Consider the following 11,226-nt stretch of genomic DNA (forward strand, 5'->3'; position numbering starts at 1 on the left):
TCTCAGGTAGGGTGCGATTTGTCATGGATATAGGGGGTTGGAGAGGCGTCTTGTAATTGTTAAAGGAGAGCAGCTTAGTTTTACTAGCATTAAATGTTACCATCTATTTGCGGTCCCATTCCACTATCGTCTGGAGGTCATTTTCTAACGATTTTACTCACATTAAATGTTACGATGCATTAACACAACAGCAAGAACTAAAGAAAAGAAATATCATTAACAACCAAAAAATTGTAGAGAAGATGTTTCAACTCACATGGCCAACAACTTTCCAGTTTCGTAGCGTCTTCACTAGAGCAATCGATTCTTCAAGTTGGTTCTTGATAGAACTCAGGGATTTCTGCGGGCCCCATTTGATATCTAAAATAAACAAGATAAAATAGAAAGCATCTTCATCGACGATTTTTTCATTTAAGGTACATGGAGACACACTTGTCCACAACGATTCGTACTAATCTGTGATCCATGGCTACATTGTGATCAAGTTTGATTGCAGGAAAATTCAATTAAGAAATTTATCTTTTTACAACAAGGTTTGTATTACTTGGATTATTCGGGTCATTGTTCTCATCTTGGATATTATTTTCACAATGTTTCGGCTGATGTAACCTCCGACCTTCTCCAAATACATCTTATCAAACTCGATAATCTTTACGTCATACTCAGAATTCTGTATGGAATTTCAAATGTACGAGGTACGTTCAATAGATTTCCAGACATTTTTGCACAGGCATTTAAAATTGTCGTAGATTCTTGAAAATTCATGTTATTGCTATACATCTTATGAGATGACGGCCAAATTTTTAATGATTTCAGGTTCAAATGAACAGCTACAGTAGGAATTTAAATACACCCTACTAAAGCCTGATTGTCACAGCTGGTGAATTTCAAAAATACAATCTGGAGGACACTTTAGAAGAACGCTATGCAATAAAATTCTGTTTTAAACTTAGGAAAAAATGCTACAGAAATGTATGCAATGCTCAGAGTGCTTTTGGACCATCTTGCATGAATCAAGCATCAGTTTTTGAGTGACATAAGAGATTCAAGAAAAGCAGAGAGTGTGTGAGGGATGGTGAGAAGTGTGGGAGGAGTAAGGAAGTCAGAACATCAGAATCGATTGGCCAAATAAAGAATTTCATGGATAAGGACTTTTGTGTGTTTATAGAGACAATAAGTAGTCTGTGACAAGGATGAAGCATTCTTGGAACAATCTTCTGCATCTTCAGTTCCTCATGAATAATTATGTGTACAGTTCTCACATTGACATCAAACTGTGCACTTTTTTTTTTTTTTTTTTAGACTTCGTGGTTTAGTGGGGGATGCCCTTTTCTCTACCCTGCAACCCCTCTCCCACAGAAGAGACGTTGCGAGCCTATCCTTGTTTTATCGTTATTTTCATGGCAGGTGCTCGTCTGAACTCCAATCCCTGGTCCCCCCTCGCCAATCTTTCACGAAAAACACCCGTCTAGCTGAATCCACTGTGAAAAATTTCCCCCACTCTATATCTGTGCCTAAATCAAAACGCGGATTTCATGAGCAAAGCTTCTTTCTTAGAACTGCACGCCTGTGGAACTCTGTTCCGTCTGCCTGCTTCCCTCCGGACTACAACTTGGATGTCTTCAAGTCTAATGTTAACAAATTCCTAATGAACCGCCCCCCCTAATTAAACACTTCATAAAATCTCCTCACTAACGTGATGTACTTACAATAACCCTTATCCCTGAGTGGCTTCCGGGCCTTGATAAGTGGTGATCACTGTGTAAAAAAAAAAAAAAAAAAAAAAAAAGTGCACAGTTTGATGTCAATGTGAGAACTGTACACATAATTATTCATGAGGAACTGAAGATGCAGAAGATTGTTCCAAGAATGCTTCATCCTTGTCACAGACTATTTGATCAAGATGGGCATCAAAACAGTCCCTCACCTTCCTCATAGTCCAGACCTTGCTCCCTGTAACTTTTGGTTATTCCCTAAACTCAAAGAAAACCTTAGAGGCTCGTGTTATGAGACAATTGAAAAGATGAAAGAGGCTGTGATGAGGTTCGCTGAGACCCTCACACAAGAGAACTTTCATGGGGCTTTCCAGAAATTGTTGGAACAATACAACAAGTGCGTTGTAACCAGAGGAGATTACTTTGAAAGGGATGAGTTTCATGTACTATTAATAAAAGTGCCTATACGAGTAAAGTCTGTAAACTTATTGAACGCATCTCGTACAAACACTAGCACTGATAGCACATTCACAACCACTGTCAGCATTCAATGTGTCGATTATGCCCGCAGCATTCACCCTAGACGGGTTAACTATCTTCCCCTGAAGGAGGAAGTTTCAAGGGAATTTCACAAATGCTCCCCAAGTGCACATATTTCCTGATCAGGGGAAATGATGATGTTAAGTTTTTACAGTTCTTGCAGGAAGGTGTCAACGTCCTCCTACATACAGCAGCTGGTATTCCCACTGACCAGACTCAATATCGCTTAACTTTGGTGATCTAGCGAGAACGGGTGTCAATGTTATTATGCCGTATATTTTTTCTTTTTTTTTTACACAGTGGTCACCACTTATCAAGGTCCGGAGGCCACTCAGGGATAAGGGTTATTGCAAGTACAGTATGGAGATTTGATGAAGTGTTTACTTAAGGGGGCGATTCATTAGGAATTTGTTAACGTTGGACTTGAAAACATCCAAGTTGTAGTCAGGTGGGAAGCAGGCAGAGGGAACAGAGTTCCACAGGCGTGCAGTTCTAAGAAAGAAGCTTTGTTCATGGAATTCACGTTTTGATTTAGGCACAGATAAAGAGTGGGGGAAATTTTTTCACAGTGGATTCAGCTAGACGGGTGTTTTTCGTGAAAGATTGGCGAGGGGGGGGACCAGAGATTGGAGTTCAGACGAGCACCTGCCATGGAAATAATGATAAAACAAGGATAGGCTTGCAACATCTCTTCTGTGGGAGAGAGGTTGCAGGGTAGAGAAAAGGGCATTCCCCACTAAGCCACGAAGTCTATTTTGTACTCTGTCAAGGCAGGATAGGCTGTTTTTAGCAGCTCCTGCCCAGATATGGCAGCAGTATTCCATCCTTGGATGTACTTGGCCTTTTATCATCAATTGGGTCGGTTCTGCAACACACAATCTATCAACATAATATAATCACGCTAAAAGGACTACGTTGTTTTACTACAAGAGATGAAGAGAAGAAAAACTTACCTGGTTGAATAAGAAAAACTCGTTGGCCTGTGTTCGGAATGTTGTAATATTCCAAGATGCATTCTTGATATTTCGCATCTGACAGCAACAATTCCTCCAATTTTTCTACAATCAAAATGGAATTTAATTAATGAATGACAGAAAACAAATGAAAAACCTTACCAGGAATTATAGTTGGCGGGTTGGTTGTTTTTGTTTTACGGCATATCAACCCTTTTCGGGTTATTTAATGCCGAATCCAAAGATTTTGAAGAAAAAAATTTTTTTAATAGAATATATTTGTTGTTTTCACGTCGGTTTCTATTTAACCCATAGTTGGGACCCTAACATGTACGACCACTCCGGGTCAGAGTGGACCTGGGAGCAATGGTAATTAAAGGGTGGCTTCACACTCCCCAAAGCCCACAAGCTGGGGCCTCACCACTGCATATAGTTTAAGGTCATATCCAGGACCCCCATTGAGGGACTTTTACCCTCTGCATGGGGGGGGGGCAGTCGGAGTATTCTAATGCCCCACCGACAGGGCCACAGGAATTATAGAATTGTAGAAAAAGTGGAAATGGATATGTCAAAATCTATATGAAAAAAAAAAATGAACAACCATTTTACTTTGAGAAGTAAATTGATGGGTTTCAAAATCAAAAGTTAAACAGCAATACAGATAATAAAATATTTGGTTAAACATAAAATTTTCACTTGTGCAAGTTATTAACTGTATATCGGTTTAATTTTCGATGAGTGATTATCGAGATTACAAATGGATACTAATCATTAACTTGGATCTTTTTTTCATTAATGTGGCAGCTTCAGTACCACTTATTTTTACTTACATATAAAAAGTTTTTTAAATAAGTAAAGACACAAAAAACTTATCCAGGTATGTAGAAGAGTAACTTATCTTGCCTTTGGTAACATTTATTTGTTGCTTATTTGTTTGTTTGACACCTTAATGACAACATTGTAGCAGCTGACAGAACGAAATCTCTACCTCTCTCCCCTTCCCCCCCCTCTCACTATATATCTTCAGAATGTGAGAGAATATATAATTATTTCGACAGCCAGACAACGTCACAGCTCACAAGAGCCATGACAGCTAACAAACCGGAAGTCCAAGACATGAGTTTCGCCCTCATTTGGGCTCATCAGTTAGACACAACCGAACTTGGGATTTGAAACTTGAGCCTCTTGCATGCAAGGCGAGCACTCTACCAACTAAGCGAATATACACACAAGAAAGCTTATCAGCTGACATAGATCAAGCAGACCGCGGCGAAATCCGACAGTGGAATAAACCTACCTCATACCGAACAAAGAACGTGGTCATTGCAACCTGCTATAACCCAAGCTGATGTCTCACAAGCAGGAATTTTAAGGACGATGCCATCATGACGCGCTAACCTAACTAGCAATAAGCAATAGAGTCTTCAGAATGTGAAAGAATATATAATTATTTCCACAGCCAGACAACATCACAGCTCACAAGAGCCATGGCAGCCAACAAACCAGAAGTCCAAAACTCGAGTTTTGCCCTTATTTGGGCTCATCAGTTAGACATATATATATATATATATATATATATATATATATATATATATGAACAAACAGTTAATAAAATATGTTTAAAAACACTTTGAAATGAGTTAAAAACAAGAAAGTAACTTTCTTGAAGTTTTACATTTGGATTTCACCGTCACTGGATGTTTTTATCTTTCACCAGACTATACATTCGTATGTAATCACCTTTTTCTTCACAATATTCCCTCTGCTTCACTTTTTTTGTTTTCAAGTAAGATCTTTGACTTACTTGTTGTTTCATCAAATACTTCTGCATGCAAAGTCCGATCCCAAATTTTGCTAATTCCTACCCTCTGATGAGAAGGAAAGTATTTCTTCGAAACTCCGCGGATTAAGGACTATCCATTTATCTAGTGTTTCCTTTTCAGATTAAATATGTTTTTAACTCATTTCAAAGTGTTTTTTAACATGTTTTATTAACTATTTGCTCATATTATAAGCTCTTTTTCCTATTTGGTTTTATCGAGCTTTTATATCTGGCTGAGATAATTTTATAAATATTATTTCTTTAATATTTATAATATACTTTAATTTTACCATCTTGGATCATTTTGGTAAATTTAATTGTAATTTTTATATATATATATATATATATATATATATATATATAATAGAAATTCTGAGTTAAATTATGTAGAATTACAGCAAAATTTATTGTTTGATAAAAGAGTACAAATAATTATAAAACTTATTTCCTTAATTCATGGATTTTTAATGAATGGTTCATCTATGTGCTACTAAGCAAAAGTCATAATTACCCACATCTATTTTGCTAATAATATTTCCTTGGATGAGATGAGCCATTCATTGAAAATCCATGGATTAAGGAAAAACTTTAATAATTATTTATACTCCTTTGTTAAATCTTATAATTTTTCATAATTTAATACAAAATGTCCGTTTATATTATTGCTCTATCTCACATATTGAGCTTTCTTTATCGGCTTGGGATTGTCTTATAAATATTGATACTAAGATTTATTTGAACTGTTTACATTATTATATAATTTGTAATCCTTCAGCATTTTCGTATTTCATTTAAAATATATCATCTATGAAACAGAAAACAATCACTCATTACCTTTTGTAGAAATACTCATTATAAAATCCAACAAACAACTATCCTTCAAAGTTCACCACAAAATTACACACAAGAATGATTTTACATACATTTCCACCCACACCATAATAACAAAATAAAAACAGGTATGATAATTGGTTTATTCCTATGTGCATTCAGAATTTGCAGTCCAAAATATATGGACAAAGATTTCAAATACCTCAAAAATACTTTGAAAACTTTTCAAAATATCCCACACATTTTATATTAAATGCAAAGAATAGCTGAATCCACTGTGAAAAAATTTCCCCACTCTTTATCTGTGCCTAAATCAAAACGTAGACTCCATGAACAAAGCTTCTTTCTTAGAACTGCACGCCTGTGGAACTCTGTTCCGTCTGCCTGCTTCCCACCTGACTGCAACCTGGATGTCTTCAAGTCCAACGTTAACAAATTCCTAATGAACCGCCCCCTTAAGTAAACACTTCATTAAATCTCCACACTAACATACTGTACTTGCAATAACTCTTATCCCTGAGTGGCTTCCGGGCCTTGATAAGTGGTGTGCGTGGTGACCACCGTGTAAAAAAATAAATAAACAAAAATCCTAAACACCAGACATTTTTCTCATAAACAGACATCTTTTACATACACACGCCAATAATACAATAAAAATAAAAACGCAAAAAATTATTCAGTTAGATAGAAAAATAACTTATTTTGCCTTTGATAACATTTATTTGTTATAATTTGTTTTTTTAATTTTTGACAACTTTTTCGAATCTATGTGTATAGTAAAACAAACTCTCAAAAACTTTCAATAAGTTTGACAAAAAAATATTTTACCTGCAGAGATTTCATCGGAATTTATTGTTGATTCATTTGAAAATGTCCTAAAATGTTGGTGTCTTTCAAGAATAGCTTGTCGACATGATAGACTGTTGTTGTTGTTGTTGTAAATATTGCAATGATGTTTCTTCTTAAAATGTTGATTTCTTCCCACAAATGAACAGTATTGTTTTTGCTGGAAACTGACATTTTCGATTAAATAACACCAAGAGAGTCGAAAGAAACTCTGTTTGGGCCATTTATTAATAAAATTAAAACAATACATTCTAAAAATACATACTTTAAATTTAATGTTCAATGGATGATTTTTAAATTAAGAATTTTGTTTTAATTATTGTTTTTTAATGTCTGCAACAACAAAAAAAAAAGCACGCACACATATAATAAAATAGGAGGGACTATGAAAACAAACCAAAAAAAAACAACAGCTTCATTCGAAACTTTCAGAAAATAATTTCGAATGAGGCAATAAGCTTTAAACAAAATTCCTTTATAAAAAAATACTAATCATAAAAGCAGAATCAAATAGAATTATTTGTAAACAAAAAACCTCAAACGGGACACGTGCTGCTTCTGCTATCAGCCATGTTGTTTGTCATTCAAGGGAGATAACTAGGCTACATATAGATTTATTATCTCCCTGAGTAAACCAAACAAGGGAGATAATTAAATACTAAATTGATAAATGTAGATTTATCGCCCTTTGATTATTTTCCCGACTGCACAAGGTCAAAAGAATAAATATTATTTACTCTTTATTTATTTATTTTTTTTTTTTACAGAAATCGTTCCAGACAAGGCATGAAACAGTCTTTTAAAAATTTTTTTTTTTATTGCATTTTCACCCTAAACAAGGCACAGAACTACTTTAATGTAGGGGATTACTATCTGGGACATAATTTGCCGGGATACTATGTAGGCAGTTCAGCAGCAAGATGTCGGTTTACATTACATTTGAACTTCTGCATGTCAGTACGGCCAGGGAAGCAGGAACCCGGAAGGGAATTATTAAATCTAACAACCCTAGGGAATAAACTATTAGAGTAGAAAGCTTTCTGGCATTTGGAGATCTCTACTGTGATTTTTCTGCTTGTCAGGTTCGTTGGGAGTACTTACGTTGAGGGGGGGGGTACAAGGGCTTGTAGTTTGGAGCACCTACGATTAAAATACTTGTAAAACAGGCAGAAAGATGCAACATTTCATCGATAGGATGGAGGTTGAAGCCTAACTGACAGTTTGGGACCTATTTGGTTGCGACTCTCTTTTGAACCCCACCCAGGAGTGAGAGACTAGTAGCAGATGTATCAGGCCAAATATCGCAACTATACTCCATACGTGGGTGAATGGTGGCCTTGTAGAGGTACAGGATACTCTCAGGTGTAAGTAACTTTCTAGCATGGAAGAGAGAGCCCATCTTTCTCGCAGCAGCCCTACCAGTGTCCTCAATGTAGCTGTTCCAAAGCATGTTCTCTGTGAATGGTAAGTCGAGAAGTTTGAACGAAGTACTTTCAGGTAATGTATCTTTAGCCATAGCTATTGGTGGTTAAGAAGTTTTCTTGTAATTATTAAAGGAAACGAGCTTAGTCTTGGCAGCATTGAATGTGACCATTCATTTTTGACCCCATTCCACTGTAGACCGGAGGCCTTCCTTTAGGGTTTCCACTATTGCCTTGGATATGTGCACATACGTTTTCCCTTCATGCCCCTTGATATAAGGATTAAAAAAAAACCCAAAAAAAACCCGACTTTAAGGTCAAACACAAACCAACGATAAGTGCTAGATGGAAAGATTCCAATCCAGAAAACAGACAACCGGGTGTAAAGGGACATTTTATAGTGTCGACAACAAAATGAAAAAGTGGTAAATATATATATATATATATATATATATATATATATATATATATATAACAAAAATATATTACCAAAGGCAAGATAATGTTTTCTTCCTACGCGAATAAGTTTTTTTTTTTTTTTGCATGTGTCAACTTATTTTAAAGCGTTTATTTACTTTGAAACACAAGTAGTGCTGAATCTTAAGTAAGAACACAAAATAAATGGCCGATATTAGACGGTCATCTGGGGAATCGAGATAATTGTTAAAAAATCGAAAATTAAACAATATACTTGCAGAGCATTACATTTTCACATGAATGGTGACATTAATTGGGTGTGGTTTCTACCAGTATTTTGTTTACTTTTCGATTTTTAAGAGATTATCGAAAGTCTCCAGATGAAAATACTATCGAACATTTTTCTTGTTCTAACTTAAACTTTGCACTACTCATGTTTCAAAGTAAATAAACGCTTTAAAATAAGTAAAACTAAAACTAGTTATCCAGGTAGGTAGAAAAGTAACTTATCTTGACTTCGGTAGCAATCACGAAGAAAGACCGATTCCTCCATGGGAGGTAACTCTACTTTTATTAAGAGTAGTTTTATTTTCATACGATAGTTTGGGACGCTAATCATAAAAAAGAAAAATGCGACAATTTTATTTTTCCGACAAAAGTTTTTTTTTCACCTACATTATTTGATGGAACAAAGTTAAAAATTTTGGTCAATCTGCAAAAGGTGTTTATTCCGAAAGTCGTTCTTAACATGGTAAGGTTGAAAATAAGAAAATGCCTTTCAGAATAAACACCTCCCAACCTCACCATATAAAGAACGGCTTTCGGAATAAACACCCTCCAGCCTCTCCATGTTAAGAACGGCTTTCGGAATAAACACCCTTTGCAGGTTGGACAACCAGTGCACACTGACTAAAATTTTATAACATTAATAACGAAAAATATAAGCATTAATATTACAAAAATAACTTTTTTTTTGTATAACAATTCCTCTGGACATATGTCATTCCACGAAACCTGCCCAATTGAAACACTAGACAGAACACCACTCAAACAAATAGATCACTTTGACTATCTCGGCAGCCACATCGCATCCATCGAAAAAGGCATCCATGTCAGAATAGTCAAGGCTTGGAGTGCATTTAATTGGTTGAAAGTTATATAGAAATCTGCCCTCTCGCAACAGGTCAAAGAGAACTCTTTTTTTTAAAGCCGTAGTAGAGACGGTGCTGCTTTATGGTTCACCAACATGAACTCTCAGTAAAAAAAAAACAAAAAACAATTGAACGTAAGTTAGATGGTACTTATACTAAAATAGTCCGGGCAGTGTTAAATTTAAACTGGAAAATACACCCAACCATAAGCCGTCTGTATAAGATTAATACTAAGATTATATCAATTATATTTACTTTTTTGTTTCTTATTTTTTAATTTTTTATTACGTTGAATAAAGTAGTTGAAAAATAAAAAAAATTTCTTAAACATTTGAGTAAATGTAAGAAAAATATAAAAAAAAGCAAACAAGGGACAATAGAATTATATTTAGTTTTTTTTTTTTCATTTTTGTTATATTAAATAAAGTAGTTGAAAAAAACATTTTTTGTTTGAAACAAAAAAATATTGCATCATTCTTTTCTTTATAATTAACATCCCAAATCATCGTATGAAAAAAACAAAAAAAAGCAAAACAAACTTATCTATATATTTATAAAAGTGAAATTTTCTGTGTGTGTCTGACTGTGTGTGTACATTTCCCTACCAAATTACTCTGTCAAATTTCATCTACAGACCAGAGATTTTACATAAGAGGTATCGACATTTGGGGAATCTTTTTAATTGGTTTTCGGCCAGAAATTTAGTTGTCAAGGGGTCAAAGTTCAACGATTTGACCTCTGAGAACTCTACATAAACTCCTCCGCTAATTTTGGGTCTAAACACTTGAGATTTTAGATGTTAGTTACTTTGATATGGATCAAACGTTTTAACTTGATTTGAGCTCAAAACAATAAATGCTAAGGGGTCAAAATTAGGGTCAAAGTTGTTAAAAAAATTAACCTCTCAGTCAATTTTTGGTCTAAACATTTGAAATTTTACATAAAGTGTATTCAGACATAGGGCAAGCTTTTTAATCGGTTTTTGGCTGAAAATTTAGCTTCCAAGAGGTCAAAGTTAAAAAGATTTGACCTTTGCGGTCTCTAGCAAACTATTTAGCCAATTTTGGGTCTAAAGATTGGAAATTTTTTATAAAAGATATTCAGACATGCAGCAAGCTTTTTAATCAGTTTGTAGAAGCCGACACTCGCCACATCACAGGCAGAAGCTAATTCTCTCAACTCGAGATTTGAAATCCATTTCCTTCTGACTTATCCCTGTCCCCACACGAACTTTATTTATCATTCTACAAGACTACTCTCGTCCATACAACTCACATTCACTCACGACAACACGCAAACGCACTGAAGACTTTGGCCTTTCTTTTCTTTTAACTTTGGCCTTGCGACTACTAGCTATAAACACATATGGACTGAACTGTTCTCTCCTCGACAAGCCAGCAATATATTAATTCTATCTATACACAAGAACACTTCCTAACCTGTTCCTCCTTGTACACGCTACTAACAAAAATGACAAATAAACTTGTTTATTAAATATTAAAATGAGACTTCCTTTCATTGTCTTCATTT

At 35.1% G+C, this 11,226-nt stretch overlaps 1 protein-coding gene across 1 annotated transcript in view; it reads right to left on the minus strand.

The window, feature by feature from the left end:
* Nucleotides 1–7,293, minus strand: part of LOC145249492 (putative GTP-binding protein 6) — a 45,750-nt gene extending 38,457 nt beyond the window's left edge. The window contains exons 1-3 of the mRNA XM_080111101.1: nt 6,690–7,293; nt 3,209–3,313; nt 257–360 (exon numbers count right to left, since the gene is read on the minus strand). Coding sequence (XP_079967227.1) covers nt 257–360; nt 3,209–3,313; nt 6,690–6,957 — 477 coding nt within the window. The 5' untranslated portion in view covers nt 6,958–7,293. The remainder of the gene's footprint in view (nt 1–256; nt 361–3,208; nt 3,314–6,689) is intronic.
* Between the last annotated feature and the right edge of the window lie 3,933 nt (nt 7,294–11,226).

Source organism: Euprymna scolopes, chromosome 28 (genome assembly GCF_053919585.1).
Source record: "Euprymna scolopes isolate OS-2025 chromosome 28, ASM5391958v1, whole genome shotgun sequence".
Lineage (NCBI taxonomy): Eukaryota > Metazoa > Mollusca > Cephalopoda > Sepiida > Sepiolidae > Euprymna > Euprymna scolopes.